General features: G+C 42.9%; 1 protein-coding gene across 2 annotated transcripts; it reads right to left on the bottom strand.

Moving 5' to 3' along the window:
- Positions 1–1,077: 1,077 nt before the first annotated feature.
- si:dkey-185m8.2 (trichohyalin) lies at positions 1,078–16,895 on the bottom strand. Of its 2 annotated transcripts, none has more exons than XM_015946451.3 (3): positions 15,837–16,895; positions 14,834–15,610; positions 1,078–11,391 (listed from the first exon to the last, which is right to left on the bottom strand). In XM_015946451.3, the coding sequence occupies exons 1-3, from the start codon at positions 15,883–15,885 to the stop codon at positions 5,915–5,917; spliced, it is 6,303 nt and encodes a 2,100-aa protein (XP_015801937.3). In that variant the 5' UTR covers positions 15,886–16,895; the 3' UTR covers positions 1,078–5,914. The 2 variants fall into 2 exon arrangements, with proteins under 2 accessions (XP_015801937.3, XP_015801936.3); XM_015946450.3 differs by having other exon boundaries at positions 14,834–15,658.
- Positions 16,896–17,420: the final 525 nt, after the last annotated feature.

Raw genomic sequence — 17,420 nt, forward strand, 5'->3', positions numbered from 1 at the left:
ACTTATATAGCTCTTTTCAAGACCCCCAAAGACGCTTTCACACACTCTCACATTCACACACTGCTAGTGATGGTAAGCTACTTGTAGCCACAGCCACCCTGGGGAGGTCTGACAGAGGCGAGGTTGCCATTTGGCGCCGTCGGCCCCTCTGACCACCCAACTTGCCTGTGTTAGTACACAGGCAAGTTGGGTGAAGTGTCTTGCCCAGGGACACAACAGCAGGATACCCCTGGTGGGAGCTGGAATCGAACCCATGACCCTCCGATCATGAGGCAACCCGCTCTACCACCTGAGCTACTGCTGCCCGCATCCTTATCCTTATCTTTCACACAAAATAACCAAGTACTTCATCTCTCAACCTGGACATCCTAGGGGCGGACTACCCTCAGTCCAGAAGGGATTATTCTGCCCTAGAGAGAGAGGTCCGAGTCCTTCATTATCAGTCTCTGAACCTCAGAGGCAGCGTTATTACTCGACCTTTTGAGGTCAGTCTTTTGGGAGTGGACTGAAGAGGGGACATCGGAGCAGGAACTGCCGATTCTTGATCATGTGGTGGCTCCTGGGGAACCTCCACCATCACATTTGTGGAACTGAAGCTCTGAGGTGATTGAGCTGACCCACCATCCAGTTGCTGCTGCTTTTCCGGATCGTCGGTCTCGGGGACCGCCATGAGATGACGTCTGTTCCAGTGAGTTACAGTCCCCATGTCCAATTCCACCACATAGGATCTTGTTTCTCCCGACCTGCCGATGACTTTAGCAGGGGTCTTCCATCCCTTGTTATCATCAAGTTTCACCCGGACAGCCTGTCCAGGCCGCAGCTCTGGAAGAGGACTAGCTGAATGCCTTCGGTTGTAGAAATACTTGTATGCTTCTTTGGCCGCATTGTCTTTCTGATAGGCACAGTCCCAACTGACCAACTGAGGCCGTAGTCCTCTAAAGCCGGAATTGTAGTTGGAATTTGTCAACCAGTCATAAGTTGAGCAGGGCTCGCTCCAGTCGCTACGATCGGCATTGAGCAATAGCTCATTAAGGCTAGGCAGGGGTCTGGCTGCTTGAGAATGCGTTTGGCTGTCTGAACAACTCTCTCAGCAGCTCCATTGCCCTGTGGATAGTGGGGACTGGGTGTTGTATGGGTGAATCCATATTTCTTCTTAAAATCCTGGAACTCGGCAGATGTGAACTGTGTGCCGTTGTCACTGATCAGCTCCAGTGGAATTCCCCATCTCACAAACATGTGCTTGAGCTTGCCGATTACATTTCTGCTTGTCGTGATTGTGAGAGGAGCGATTTCAATGTCTCTTGAAAAATTATCCACCACAATGAGGAAATTCTCTATGTCCAGTCAATGGGTAATTTAATATCAAAAAGAAGATTGATTGGATGGAATTAGATGTATTTAAAGACAATGCCAACCACTGATTACACATTAATTTAATAGCAACAGCTTAAACTGCTGACAAAAAACAAGAAACTGACATTTTTAGGCTTATTCAAGATTATTAATTATTCTTTTTTATTACAAGCCCAAAAGAAGTTAAAAAAAAGTCAAGTCAACTATTCAGGAAGACAATTAAACAGAATATTTCAAGGTAAGACATATTTGATTAAAACCATTGTTTCCCACTTATGAACCTTGAGCACCACTCAATAAAATGTCTTTTGGTGCATTCCTCTGTTATTACAGAGGCTGTGTGTGTGTGTGTGTGTGTGTGTGTGTGTGTGTGTGTGTGTGTGTGTGTGTGTGTGTGTGTGTGTGTGTGTGTGTGTGTGTATGTGTTGTGCTTGTGATGATCCTGTTTTTCTGCCACCAAATGCACTGTCACAAAATATGATTTATCATTAACCAACACTACCAAGCCATGCCATGCTAATTACGCTGAGTCCAAATTAAACCCGGAGTACTAAAAACCACTTGAATATTAATGGAGGCGTTTAAACGGAATCACATTTATTCCCTTCCTGGGTCAAGTGCTGAAAAGAACTAAAAAAAAAATAAAACATTGCAGGGAAGGCCATTATTCAAATGAGAGTGCACACAGACCTTAATAGAAATCAGCCCAGCCATTAACTTCTGTTTTAAAACAGCACAGTAATTTGGTTGTGCAGCTTGTGTAGACGTGATTGACTGGGCAGTTGCCGTCTATTGTGGTGCATGTAAATGTGGCTCTGTTCATATTACCACAAAGCGCCTCAATCAGAACCTTAAAAGGTTCCAAATAAAGACAAATTAGGGTTACAGTGTCGCCTTAATCTGAACTAATGCCAGATAAAACCAAAATGAGTGCCAGAGAGTGGTTTCATCAACCACTGTTTGCACCGTTCTGCATCAGAATGTCAATGTGAAGCAAAGTTTCTGCTAGAAACCTACGAATATGGAGGAGATTTTGGCCTTTTGAACACTTCTTAATGGAATGACACAAAATTCCATGATTTTTGGGACTTTTCTTATCCTGAAGATAGAAATAGCTGTTTATGACATAGAATAATCATGTTTAAGAGAGGCATTGAAATGTTTTTTTAAAAGGAATTCTTTGCAGATTTCAGCCTAATTTTACTTCGAATATACTCAAATTTTTGAAACATATTAAAAAGGACATAATATGCAAAACTCCATTTTGAATTATTTTGTGTTGTCATGTTGGTTTCTACTGCCTCTATAAGCACAAACATGAAAAACACCTTGCCCATCTGTTTTCTTTCAGTGTTTGGTTTAAGGATAACATGCCTAAAACGATCTGTTTCAAAAGCCCCCTTTTGTGACATCATAAATGGGGATGTTTGCATCAAAGCCCCTTTCATCTCTCTAGGCTGGAGGAGCAGCAGCTCTACTCTGAGTCCCTCCTGATTATCAGAGCTTCTTAGCTGATAGCAGCCTGAGTGGGGAATGGGTGGGTGTGGTCAGCTCCAGCTTGTTTTCTTACTGTGACAGAGGCCCGAAACGACTCATTCTGGAAGTTACTGAAAATGTCAAGAATAAAACTGTTGAGATTGCTTGAAGTAAGAGGGATTTTATGTAAATAACTTTAAAAACGTGTCTTTTACAGACTGTAAGACTATTATATAATTTGTCTCATTTAAAGTTCTCATTCACTTTTTGAAATACTATCGGTGGCTCTGAGGTTCATATGCATGCAGAACATTTTCTTCCACTCCTATTGCCTGGTTAGCTGCAGAAAAAAATAAATCTGTTTCTTCAGTTAACAGAATCAAAAAATGACAATTGTCCAATATTTTTGGCTGTTATCTGCACACAAGGCAGGTAAACATAACCTTTTGACTGGGAATCGTGAAAATGGTGATGCTCGAGTGCTGACATGTCATTTTAACACGTTATGCAGTTCTAACATGTAATACTGTGTTAAGAGGGTGTTTAAAGGTCACACATATTTCATGTTGACCACTTAAGCTGAACCATAACATATAAAGGTCACCACATGCTATACGTCTTCAGTCACTTTGTGTCACATTTTAAATTTTATAAGATGAAGCAGAAGATTAAAAGTTACAGCGTCTGATTTTGAGTCTGGGACGTGAAAACGTTATGCTAAGTGCATGGAAATTACGTCTACATCAGCTGCAATTTTGTGACGTTTTTTCTTCATTTTTCTTCTGATGCTTTTGAGAAAGGCCGTAAAATGACGATCAAAGAAGCTCAAGATCCATTTTGACAGGACAGCCTCTCATCTAGTCTCTAAAGGCAGGCCCCAATAGGGAGACCAAATACAAACTAAAACACCACTGCCATGTTGGATTCAGAGCGGCACTCACACTCCATAATTATTAGACTGATGATTGCACACGAGTGTTTTTGGATGTTGTATGTGGCTCTGCCGATGATGATGATGGAAGTTGTTGTATGTGTATCCACCCGCTTTCTCCAGGCTGTCAGGGATGGCATTTTTGAGAAGAGGCGTGCTCCTCTCATCAAGAGTCATAATTTACTTGTCAAAGCAGGGGTCCTTCTCAGCAGGCGGCGGGCCCCCTGGGGCTGTAATTGCGAGACAGTTTTCTCCTTAAAATGCCTCGAGTCAAGACGAAGCAAGGCTCTGCTAGTCAGCCTTTGTGTGCTTTTCTTTGTAACCATTACACACAAAAAACAGCAACACTCGGCTGAAACGTGTTTGACTGGCTTCATTATGCTTTCACCACCATCCTTCTTCTACTGATTTGTGACTTTCAAGCAGCTTTCATATCGGAAGTTCAGCTCAGGGCTGGCGCAATGTCGCCATCTAGTGGCTAAACTGTGAACCGCGTCATGGTTTCAGGTCAAATAAGGTCTTACTGAACAACCTGTCAGGGTTTTTCACTAATAAATAAATTATGGGCTATTATGAATCGTGCAACAAGCAAGATGTTAATGTTATGAGTAATTAAGTGCAATTTTGAGTTATATCATGTTATACGGTGAGTTAATTTTTCACTTAATAAGTTGAAATGTATTTATATACATATTTTTACTTTCTGATGTTTTGTTAACCCCTCTGTTAATACATTTACACATAAACCTTGTCCTTTATAAAGAGCAAATATAACGTGATTTAATCACATTTTAAACACAATTTCTGTTAGATATTTGTGTCGACACCCCTGAAAACCTTTAAAGAATCATGCAAGTATGAAGCACAGGGCAATCCTCACTAACAAAAAAAAAACCTCACATAATCTAAATTCAAAATATTAAGTGAAGTCCTAACGTCCTAGTCAGTTTATTAAATCCAGGCTGATTGTACTGTCCAGTCCCACTTTGTTTGTTAATGAAACAAAGCGTTAACAATGGATGTACAGATTATTTTTTCTTTGCAGAAAAATGTGGATGGACGAGAGATGAAGAGACAATAACATGGAACATTCACGTTGCAGGTCTTCATTCTCAAATCTGACGTTTTTTATTTTACTGAGATCTGTAATTTTGTACAGTTGCCCACATTATAAAAAAGCAACAACCATCACAGTCTAGTGTACAATGGAGTGGCCCAAGTAGTGCACCTGTTTATCCCTTGGGCTGCACCTATTATTATGTTTTTTAACAATATCTATTTTTATTTTACTTTACTTGTCAAAGCAGAGGTATGTGTATTATTGTCGTTTTTTTTTAATTTAATCTTTTTATGGTGAAGGAGCACAAAATGATTCAACCCCAAGCCTTTCATGAACAGTTTAAAGTCAATTTAAATAGAACTCAGTAGGGTGGAACCCTGGGGCGGCCAATCAGACTCCAAGGGTGGTGTTTCCCCAGAACATTCCCTGGACACACCCCTGCCTGGTCGAACTTGACAAAAACGGTTTTTACGGTTCAGACTGGCATGAATCAATCTGGTTCTGATCACATTTTGGATAAAGAAGCCAGATTTAGGGCCTTTTGCCAACAGGATGATGGAGTTGATGGAGACTCTGACCCTTAAAAAAATAAAATGAAAAAACCATAAAGACCAGAAAACAGTGAGCACTGAATGCACAAATGTGATGCAAAAAGAAAAATGTGCTAGATGTTAAATTGTAGCTATTGCCCCTCAGAGGGGGTTGCCTACCTGTTCATTAATAAGGGCAGAACATGTAGATGTAAAATCTTCTACCTCATGTCCTGAAGTAAACCATACACTGATATTTTACCTAGTCAGATTGTTTTATTGACATAAGAACCTTTTTTTTAAAAAAAGCCTTGCAGGAAACATGAGGTAAGAAATGCTCAGGTTGAACCTGCAACCTTACAAGAAGCTGCCGTACCTCACATTTAAGATTTCACATGAAAAGGTGCACAATGTTTATCAGCAACTTAATGCCTGATATGACACCAAAATGCTAGTTTCCACTTATTTCACACCAGCAACACTTACTGTCTGAAGAACGTTCATACATGTGTTGGATTAGTTAAAACACCTTCAACTAAACAAATAAAAAACAGGTCCTGTGTCTCATCGGCCTTTCAGAGTAACAATGTCTTCCATCTTCTCAAACAGTCCTTCGATGACTGCGTTGTCCTTTTTGCTCGTCATCACATGATACCTTCCCCCGCATCTCTCTACAAGCCGCGCCAGTTCCCCGTTCCTTAGGATGTGCTGCTCTGCGCTCTCTCCTAAAGTATCCCCCCATGTGAACAGCACCAGCGTGCGCCGCCAAACGTCTTCCCCGAGCAAACCCACGTGCTCCTCCGCAGCTCTCCTGTACTTCTGCGTGCAGGTCAGGAAGACGGGGATGAGCAGCAGGACGACCTGAGGGCCTGGGCGGCACCAGGAGAAGCTGTCTAGAATGTTCTTCTGCTGTGACATGTTGGCTAGATCGGGTCCGTCTCGCCACCTCAGACCCAGAGGTTCCACCACAGAGAGACGCCTACCAGCTATCTGACCTTCCCATGTTCTGAAGCTGGATCTGTTGGTTTTGGACGCTTCTGCACCTAAAATGGTGATGCCAGCTGGTGAGCGAGAAGACCAGGTCTCCCCCAACATAATTACTCCCAACTTCATGTCTTTGTTATTGGATGACGCAGGGCTCGGAGACGTCCACCTGAACTTGCTGATCTCTGCTCTTGTCTCCAGGTTTTCTTCGGGCTCAGGTGTTTCTTTGAGGTGACAGTTGATGCCCTCTGCAGCTGATAATCCTGTTTTCATCTCCCGATCGTCATTGTCTTCTCGTTCTGATCTGTTTCCTGTTTCCGCCCTCTCACTGACCTCTTGGTACATCACAGCCACGCCGTCTTCCACAGCTGCTGAAGGATGGACCTCAGTTGTTCCACAAGCACCAGGCCTCTGCTCCCTTTTGTCTAACTCTTCCTCTCGCTCCTTCAGATTCAGCTCCCATTTGTTCATTTTTTTGATAGACTCCTTGAGTTTCTTCTCTTTGGTGAGGAGTTCCTCTTTGAGAAAAACCAAGCGTCTCCGCATCTTGTCCAACTCCTGCGTTGTGCAGCTAACGTGCTCGTTCTGCATCAGCAGCTCCGACTTCAGGCTGAGCAACTCCTGCTCTTCGTTCTTCAAGTGGCACTCTCGGTCCTTCAGCTCCCTGCCTTGGTGCTTCAGGCCTTTCACCTTCTTCTGCAGATCTTCACCATGACAGCTCAGTTCTTTCTGTTTGCCTTCCAGAACTCCAAAAATGGCGTCCAGCTCCTTCTCTTTCTTCTCAATGCTCAGCTTTCTCTGAGTCAAATCTCGCTCTTGCTTATCCTTTTCTTCCTCGTGCTCTTTCAGCCTCACCTCTAGAGTTGTTTGTAGTTTCTGTATCTCCCGTTCCTTACTCTCCAGCTTCATCTCAATTTCAACAAGTTCTTTCTCTTTGGCATCAAGGTTGTCTCTACGTTTACTCAACTCTTCTTCCTTTCTGCTTAGAGTTTCTTCATCCTCGATCATCTGCTCGATGTGTTGTTTCTCTTTAACTTTGAAACCTTCTACCTCCGTTAGAAGTTTCTCTTTGACCTCCTTAAGCGTTTTTAATTCTAAATCTTGCTCTTTGATGACAACTTCGAGACTTTTTACTCTTTCTTCACATTCCTGTAGATATTTTCTCACTTTGTCCTCACTCTCCTGTGTCTCTTCAGCCCTACTTCTCATCTTCTCGTCTCGCTCTCTCAGCTCCTCGACCATCTTTTGACTTTCTTTGTACTTTTCTGCAACGGTTCGACGTTCTTCCTCCAGTCGATGAATACGATTGTCTTTCTCCTTTGCGATTGTCTTGATGGTCTCGTTTTTCCGTTCCAGCTCCTTCTCATATCCCTGAATCATGCTCGTCGTCTCCTTTTCCATTTTCTCCGTGAGCTCCTTCAGCTCAGACTTAGTTTGCTCGATGGTCAGCCTCAGATGGACGATCTCCTTCTCGTTCTCTTCGTCGTTTATCTGCAGACGCTCAAGCTCTTCCTCTTTCTGCTGAAGCTTTTCCTTCATCGCCGCCTCGGTTTTCCTCTCCTGCTCTAAATGGCGCTGCTGCAGCTCAACAATAGTCACATGTTGCTTTCCGTTGCGTTCCCTGAGCTCCTCGATGTCTTTTAGGAAGTTTGCACTCAGCGTTTTAGTCTCCTCGACCTCTCTGTCTCTCTGACTGAGAAGACGTTGTGCTTTCTGTAATTCTTTGGTTTTCTTTTCAATAGTTTCTAAAAGTTTATTAATTTCAGTTGTTTCCTTTTCCTCTTTTTTCCTCAGCTCCTCTCTCCATCTCACCTCCGCGGCGCCGGCCTGCTGTCTAACACTTTCGATCTCCGTTTCCTTTTCCTCCAAGTCCTTCAGCAGCTGTCGCCTCATCTCATCCATCTTCCGCTCCATGTCTTGCAGTCGCCGCTCTGCTTCTTTCTTTTGGCTGAGAATAATCATCCCTCGCTCCTCTTCTTTCCTCTGCAGCACCGCTTCCACGTCCTTTATGTGGTGCTTTAACGTCTCTATGGTGCGACTGTGTTTTTCTAGACTTAGCAGCATCTGCTCTTTGTGGTTGAAGTCGATTCTCTCCTTTTCCTTTCTCGTCTGCAGCAGCTCTTGCTCCAGTCCTTCAAGTTGTTCTTTCATTTCTTCCATATTTCTTTCTTTTTCCTGCAGTTTTTTCTCCGTGTCTTTTTTATAGTCCAGAAAAACGAGTTCCCGTTCTTCCTTTTCCTGTAACTCCTCCATCTTTCCTTTCATTTTTAATCTCATGTCCTCTATCTCTCTTTGCTTTTCTATCAGCTGTTGCTCTTTTGCTTTAAGCTCATCTATCAGACGTTTCTCGTCTTCTTCCTTTTGCCGCATTGTTTCCTTCATCTCCTCCATCAGTTTCTCCTTTCCCTCTATCCTTTCCTTCATCTCCTTCTTGTCTCCTTCTCTCTCTCTTTCCCTGTGTTCTATTTCTTCCTTAAACTGACGTTTTAGTTCCACCTTTTCTCGCGTCATGCTTGTTTTCATCTCTTCCATTTGAGCGGTGAGTTTTTGTTGTAACTCTCTCATCTGTCGTTGTCCTTCCTGGTGTTGTTGTTGGAGTTCTCGGGCCAGATCCTGTTTCAGCGCTTCTCTTTCTCTCTCTAAGTGTTTCACTCGGTCGGTGTATTCCTGTCGGACTTTTTTGATGTCTTCTTCCTTCTGTTTGACGATGCTACCAACTTCCTGCTTGTGGCCAGCTTTAAGAGCCTCCATTGTTTTTGTCATGTCATTCATTTTTCTTTCTATCTCTTCCTGATGTTTCAGCTTTAAGGCCTCCGTCGTCTTTTCTTTCTCGTGATTCAGCTCCTCTCTGTCTTTTTGGTGATTAAGATGAATTGTTGTTTTGTGTTTTTCACTTTCAAGCATTTTTTCCTGGATTAGATTCAGATACGTCTGCTCGAGTTCTCCCATTTCTATCTTTTTTGCTTGCATTTGTTCATTTTTCTCTTTTAAAAACTTCTCTGTTTCTTCATCTATCTGTTTTTGGTGTTCTCGCTGCAGGTTCTTTACTTCCTCCTCATGCTTTAGTTTCATCTGTTTTAAATGTTCAGAATTTTCTTTTAACTTCATGTCCGTTTCTAGCTTCTGAACTTTGATAGTCTCCATATTTTTCTCTATTTCCTCCTGATGTTTTGCTTTTAAAGCCTCCATTGCCTTTTCTTTCTCTTGGTTCTGTCGTCCGAGCTCTTTTCTGTGATTTAGCTGAATCCTCTCTGTGTCTTTTTCATTTTTCACCACCATAGCTTCTATTTCACATAAATATTTTTGTTTCAGATCATCAAGTTCTCTCCTTTTTGTTCGCATCTGCTCATTTTTTTCTCTTGCAAACTCCTCTTTTAATTCTTCTGTCTGTTTCTGTTGTTTCTGCTGCATGTCCTTTACTTCCTGCTCATGCTTTAGCCTGATCCGTTCAATCTCATCTGCATTTCTTTTGAACACCTTTTCAGCTTCTTCCTGCTGAGCTTTCATTGTCTGCCTGATTGTTTCTATCTCAGATGTTTTTCTGACCATCTCTTCTTGATGCTGCAGCTTAATGTCTTTGATCTCTCCTTCTTTCTCCTGCATTTCTTTCTCATGTTTCAGTTTCAGTTCTTTTATGCTTCTGAGAGCCTCCAGCTTTTCTTTCTTTAGCATTTCTTCCTGTTGTTTCTCTTTTTCCAGCATGTCTCTCTTTAGTTTTCCTTCCCGTTCCTCCATCTCCTTGTTTTTATCTGCTTCTTTTCTAACAACCATCTCTTCATAGAGTCTTTTAACTTGTTCCATTTCTGCATTTAGAGTTTCTTTCTCGTTCCTGAGCAGATCTATCCTTTCCTCCCTCCTCACCAGTTCCTTCGTCCACTCTTGTGTTTGTGTTTTTATAAAATCCTCCCTCTGTCTCTTCTCATGTTCAAATTCCACACAGGAACGTTCCAGATCCAGAAGCTTCAGCTGCTGTTCTTCTGTTCTCTCTTTCAGCTCCTCGATCTCTCTCTCTTTTCGCTCCACCTTCAGCTCCACGTCGTGCATCTCTTGTTGACTCTGCTTTAGTGTGATCCGAATTCTCTCGTTTTCTAAATTCAGATCCTGAACTTCCCTCTCTCTGTCCTCGGTCAGCCACCTCATCCTCTCCTCCAGGTCACCCATGTCATTCCTCATTTCACCCACCCTCCTGTCCTCATCTTCCTCCTCATCTCTTTGAACATCAGTTTTCCCAGGTGACTTCACTTTCTTCTTTCGATCAAAGAACCACCTGATGCTCTTCACCTCTCTCTCCCTCATTTTCTTCAGCTCCGTCTCCTGACGAGACATCTTGTCTCCAATCTCCTTCATGCGCTGGTTGAACTTTTCGTTCCTCTGCCGACTCAGATCCCTGACTTCTTGAACCAGACCGGAGAAAGCTTCACACCTGTTCATCGTCGCCATCTTTTCAACTTTCTCCAACAGCTCTGTCACCGTTGCAGAGGCTTCACTGCCTCTTCCTCCTCCATCTCCACTGCCGATCACATGGTACCTCCCCCTGCACTTCTCCAGCAGCCCCTGCAGATCCCTGCCTCCACTCTGGATAAGCTGCTGGATGCCCACGCCCTCTCGCAGCTGATCACCATGGGTGAAGAGTAAGATGGTGTGTCTCCACACGCCCTCTCCCAGAAGCTCCAGATGTTCCTTCACATGTCCGGCCCTCACCAGGGTGTCAACCCTCAGAGTTAGCAGCAGGGCATGAGGCCCAGGTGGGCACAATGCCACGCTGCACATGATCTCCCTTTTCACCCGTTCTGGTGTTGCTCCAGCCACTCCTGCCTCCCATCCTGGTGTGTCCACCACAGTCACCAGTCTCATGGCCACCTCCGCTTGCTGACGAATGCACTCCTCTGTCACTGCTCCAGCGTGGAAGAAGCCTTTTTCTCCAAGGATGATGTTCCCTGCAGAGCTCTTTCCAGTTTCACGCTCACCCAGGAGAACCAGTCGGACTTCAGGTAGCCGCCGAGGAGCCTTGAAGAACGACTGGTGTGCATCGAGTTCAGAGCCCTGGGGTCCTTCACCTGACATGAGAGAAGGAAACAAACCACATTCCTCAGTATTTTTTACACCAACAGTATATTTGTCTACAGTGTCTCTGTAAGTGCACTGCAGAGCCATTTTTGCCTTTTTGGATTAATCTCTAGTTTTTGGCGTTAGAATGGGCACTAGCTAGTGTCCATTTATGCAGATGTTGTATCTTCCAGAATGGTAACTCAGCTTAAATTCAATGTTGCCTCTATGCCATTTTCAGTTAGTGAAGTATTACCTTGATGTAAACCTTTCTACGACTTTTCTGTTCCATCCAACTGAAAGCAGTTTTCCCCCCTTAAGTATTTCCTCCTAAAAGTGTTAGGATTTCACACACACACAAAAATTGCTATTCTCTACAGTGTGCTGAATATCTTGTATTTGTGTATTTTTGCATTTCCCAAAAATATCATCATTACATTGTGGCAAGGTGGAGAAGCGAGGGCCCGGGTGGGATTTGATACCCAGACTCCGGGTGAGAGTCATATGCACTAATCAGTCAGCCAAAGGGACACCCCAGTGGCGGTTCTACATCGAATTACTCCCCGGGCGAGGCTCCCTTTGAGCAAGCCCCCCCCCCCCCCCCCCCCCCCCGACCAACCGCCCCCCCCCCCCCCCACCACCCCACCTGCACGAACACACGCATGTTTTCTACAAACAGGCATGTTTTATTAGAACGACTATTGAACATTCATTTTTCTAAGCTGCACATATTTACATTAATTACTATGAAGTTGTCAGAATGTAAAGCAATATACATTATATACTGTATCAAAATATATAGAATCAAATATACAAAAACAAACAATAACTAAATATTAAGAATATATGAACATAATAGATAATAAATATTCTAAATAGCAAAAATATTTCACACATAACAAACTAAAGATAATCACTACAGCATTGCACTTAGAATAGAAAACACAAACTAAAATTAAAACCTAACCTTGATGCAAAGTCATCAATAATGTCATCATATGAAATCTGCTCCCCTACTGAGTGATTGATACTAATCAGAGCCAGGTTAGTGAGCCGCCCCTGAAACATAGGTGACCTCAGGTATGACTTGATCAAGTTTTGAAAAGCTCCTCTCAGCTTGAGCCACAGTGACTGGCAGAGCAGTCCAAAAGTCGGGGTAGATCTCCAATAGATCTTTATCATGACCCATAATATTTTAGAATTGCCTCTGAAATTGTAATTTAAACTGACATAAAAAAACTGTAGATTACCAAAAATGCCAACTTTTACAGAACAAATCATGTAAAAAATAATCAGTGCAGCCATCTGCAATAAATAAACAGGATAGTTAGTGGTGACTGGGGAGTTTTCTTCTGCTTGTAGAGTTGTTTTATTTATTATTATGTGAACATGATCAACATGTGTTTGTTGTTGTTCAGGCAGGCCACGGGCTGCAGTGAGCATTTAACAAATCCTAGTTTGAATCAGTAAAAAACGATTCAAGGACTTTTTTCGAACCATTTGAATATTCGTTTAAATATTTCAGCCCTATTAGCTCTGTTAGCAATTAGTTGACCGCATTTAACTGTTAAAATCCCAGTTAACTGGTTCAAAAAATTGAAAACATGCATCATGAGAGCTACATACCTTTATCTTTCTCCTCTTTTTTCTTTTTTTTCCCCCTGAATGGGGCACCTGGTGGTTTTAGCCTTTTTATGTTCATCTCTTCTGTTTGGCTCCTGACTCAGTAAGTTTCCTTTAGTCAGGACTAAACTATTTGACCTTGATGGGGGGGTGACCACAAAATCGTTTTGTTTTTCCTTTTTTTATTCGGTCATTTCACACAATTCAGAAAAACCTGAAAGAATGATAGGCCTGTGTTTATGATATTATGAATGAAATATGGAAGAACGTTAAGATGTGATTGACTTTAGCCATGTTAATACAGTTCAGCCCCTACACGCTCATTTCATTTGGGAAAGACGCAGAGATGAATTCCTCCGCCGCACCCTTCCCCTTCCTGTTCTTCATACACACACGGTGCGCGTGAACATTCTCAGTCAGCAGGAGCGCCTGCAGCTGCAGGGGGCGCCAACTTGCTGTTTCCAATCCAGACACTGTCATATGACAAATAATAGAAAACCTCGGTGCGGCGCAGATCTCCTTTTTTTTTTTTTTTTTTTTTTACTCCGCGCTTGTGCGCCCCTTTTGTGTCATGAAAAAATGCCGCCCCGGGCAACTGCCCTGTCTGCCCGTGCCTATAACCGCTACTGGGACACCCCCTTGGCCAAATGTATCATTTTAAAAAGTGGGGGGGACATGCCCCCTTTTGACATCATGTTTCCAATGCCTATGGGTGAATCTCTATGATTAGCAACTCCACCACACAGCAGAACTCCTCCAGGCTTATGTTATTTGTAGAGATAAAACATCAAAGTTGCAGAGCAAACAGAGTCAATGGTAGAGTTGTGTTTCTGTTAGCCAATCAGAGGTGAGAAGTCCAAATATCAGGAAGTAAGATGCCAGATCCTGCTGTCTGAAGCTCTCTTCTGATCTGTCAGTTGTCTACACCCTGAAACAGGTGCAGGGCTTATTATACCCAAGGTACAACTTAAGGCATTCATTCCTAAAGACCCATGCAAATGTATTACTTAAATGAGTGATCCACACCTTTAAAGCTGTGGTCAGTAGAGTGACATCAACAAAGCGAATAGGAAAATATTTTGACATTTGAACGGCTATAAGTCCTGCCACCACTCACTCTCCCCTTCTGGGGGGAGCTGAAGGCCACGCCTCATGCATTGCATGCACACACATAGCTTTATAGTGCTAACAGTGAGCTGCTGTGGTGGCATGTTTTCAGTATGTTCCTGTTCAGACACACCTGACTAACTGCTGAATTATTTCCTCAGCCTTCATTGGGTTCTCCAGGAGCTGCTAAGCACTTGTATTAATTATTAGTTTTGGTTTATGTCTTGACAAACCCTCTAATTAAATCGTTTCCAGGGAACTGGCACCTTAAGTTGATATTGTTATTTTTGTTGCCGCAAATTAGCAGTAAAAGCGTTGCAGCTTCTCCTTAATCACAAGCTCATTTTCACCTTATAATTAGATTTTTTAATTTTTATTTCAAGAGAGTCATCTCACATGGCCTGCTGATGAAGATAAATTAGATTTTTAATATCTTTCCTGATTTGATTCAAGTGTTATTTAGTCAGAACTCATAGTTTTGGAGCTGTTGTGATGAATTAAGTTTTATTTTGGGGTGTAAATGTCAAAAAATAATTCAACAACTACAAATTTTTTAATTCAAGGTTGTCAAATATTATTTAAATATCATTAGTTTCATTCAGTGATGGAATATTGACTAAATGGTGTTTTTTAAATCCAGAAGCCTTCAACTTATTTTTCTGTCGTTTCCATTTACTTGAAAGCGCAGGAGAAATTCAAAATGAAAGAACCTGAAGGACTCACTCATGAGAGCAGCTTTGATGGTTCCTCTCTGCATCTGCGCCTCCATCTGCCTTTGTTTCTTCCTCCTCTCCCTCGCTCTCCTCTTCCCTTCTGCCTCCAGACCCAACAGAACAGTATGGTCCAACTCCAGATGAGTCTTCTTGTCCTTCTGTCCGTCCACCATCACCTCCAGCTTCCGTATCAGCTCTTTAACTTGTGCCTCATCTCCTTTGTTGTAGTTATTAACAACATGGTATCTGTTGCCACACTTCTGGAGGAGCCTTTGGAGCCCTGATCCACTAGTGAGGATCCTCTGCTCCATCGTTCCCAGACCCAGTTCATCCCCTCTGGTGAACAGTACCAAGGTATGTCCCCACACGTCTTTTTCCAGAGGTTCCAGGTGCTCCTCAATCTCCTGGATGTAGAAATCTGTGATGGAAGCACAGGATCGAACAACCAGCAGCACAGCATGAGGGCCAGGAGGGCAAAGGGTCACGCTCCTTAACGTTTCCCTCCTGACCCAGTTAGGGGTGCTGTTCAGCGGGTAGTACCACTCCCATCCAGGTGTGTCCACAACCGTGACTTTTCTCCCCACAACTTCGGCTTTCCTTTTCACACACTCCTCTGTGGGCTTACCGCTCTCAAACCCTCCTGCACCTCCCAGTATCGTGTTCCCAGCAGCACTCTTGCCAGCTCCTTTCCTGCCCAGAAGGATCACTCTAAGTTCTGGGAGAGCAGGAGCAGAGCTGGGGGAGGTGGGAGCGAGTCGGAAGTCCATGGCGGCCTGCAGACTCTCATCTGTGAAGAAAGGAAGAAGTACTTCCTCAGTACATCGTGCGGCAAACGCTGGATGACACAAAGCAAAGAAATGTTGTCAGCGACGGTCTAAATTACAAATAAAGTATACGTTTCACTATAACATCTGTCAATAAAAACATCACTCACTTCTCTTATTTTAAAGAAGTTCTCTGTGTTATCTGTCAATTTGCAGCACCTAACAAAGAAAACTCAGCGCTGAACTCACCACCGTTCACCTCTGCGGCTGAACAGAAGTTCTCTTCTGTCGAGTCCATCACTTCTCTGTTCTTCCTCTTCCTCTTCCTCTTTTTTTGTTACTATGAGTCTTTTATTGGAAGAGTTTCTTGAGGATCATTGTGACAAACAGATACACATGCTAGAGGACCTGAAATGTGCTGCACAAACTCAACACATCAAGTCACATGACCTGAGTGTGGTTTTCTAGCATGCTCTCATTCAACGCGACAGGAAGTTAAGATTTGGCAGGTTGAGGTTTCAAGACACAATTGTGCGTGCTTGCAAAATACACTGCTGCACAAATGCATGCATGACACTGCTTTGCATATGTGCACATGTTGCACACACATGCAGAAAAACATGCATAAAATGAGTTTTTCATAGCAGCTTAATGTCTTAATGCCATTGGGGTTGCGCTGTTGTACGTATCTGGAACTTCTGTTTCCTGTACCTACACGCTAGACAGAAAAACGCAACTTGACATTCCTAACGAAACTAGAGAAACCCAAAGCTGGTTTAAGAACGTCTTTACACAAAGAAGAGTTTAAAGGAACTCAGAAAAATGTTTAAATGACAAATGTTTAATTGAAGAGGTTGATCAATTTTGACTCTGGGTTGTTTAGTGAACTCTGTGTTCCTCATTTATTCAGTTACACTTCCCAGTAAAAAACTCACCTTTACTAGACACTAGTTAACCACAACTCACTTCCTCTTTAATAAACAACACAGCAAGTCGGTTTTACAGTCCATTGCAACCCAGCACATTCTCATTTCTATTTTACAACATGACACTTTATATACTATTTTAATAGTATTATGTTAACATCAAGGTTTGTGTAATCCTGTTTCCCAACGTCACACTGACACGATTTCTTTTTATTTTTTTCATGTCCTGTCCAGCTGTAAAGCATCAGAATTGATGTCTGAATGCTGAAGACAAGCCTCACATTTTTACTCTCTGGTGGAGCTTCATAGCTTCAGCTGTAATGCCCCGCCTGTTATCGAAACTTGATTAGAATTACTTTCGGTTGTTTTAAATCCCAGCAAAAATGGAGACGGTTATGAAAGAGAAAGGGGGAGAGGAAAGGAAGAGGTGGTGGGGGGAAAGTTTACAGAAATAAACAATAAAAGATGTACAATAATCCACTCCTAGATCAGCAGAGAGAGAGAGAGAGAGAGAGAGAGAGAGAGGGAGAGAGGGAGAGAGAGAGAGAGAGAGAGAGAGAGAGAGAAAAGGGACACACAAAAATACAACAAAGTCAAAATATCACTGCACCAACCACATGAGGATATTTAACAGTAACAATTTATAGTGCATTTAGTGCCAACCACAGCCCTAGGTTATGAGTCAAAAACACAAAATTCATACTTGTGAGATCACCATGTGAGCACCTGTGTGCCCTCAGACCCACTAAAGATGGAGGAGATGCAAGCTCCAGAGATCCCAAGGTCTCCCCCAGAGCATGGAGACCCAAGGGAGACCACCGCCAGAACAACCCCAACCCCCAGAGGGTCACCCCTGGAGAGGGGGGAGGGGCCAACCAGCATTGGAGGCATTTTAGAGTAAAAAAAA

This window comes from Nothobranchius furzeri, chromosome 2 (genome assembly GCF_043380555.1).
Source record: "Nothobranchius furzeri strain GRZ-AD chromosome 2, NfurGRZ-RIMD1, whole genome shotgun sequence".
In the NCBI taxonomy this organism is placed as follows: Eukaryota; Metazoa; Chordata; class Actinopteri; order Cyprinodontiformes; family Nothobranchiidae; genus Nothobranchius; species Nothobranchius furzeri.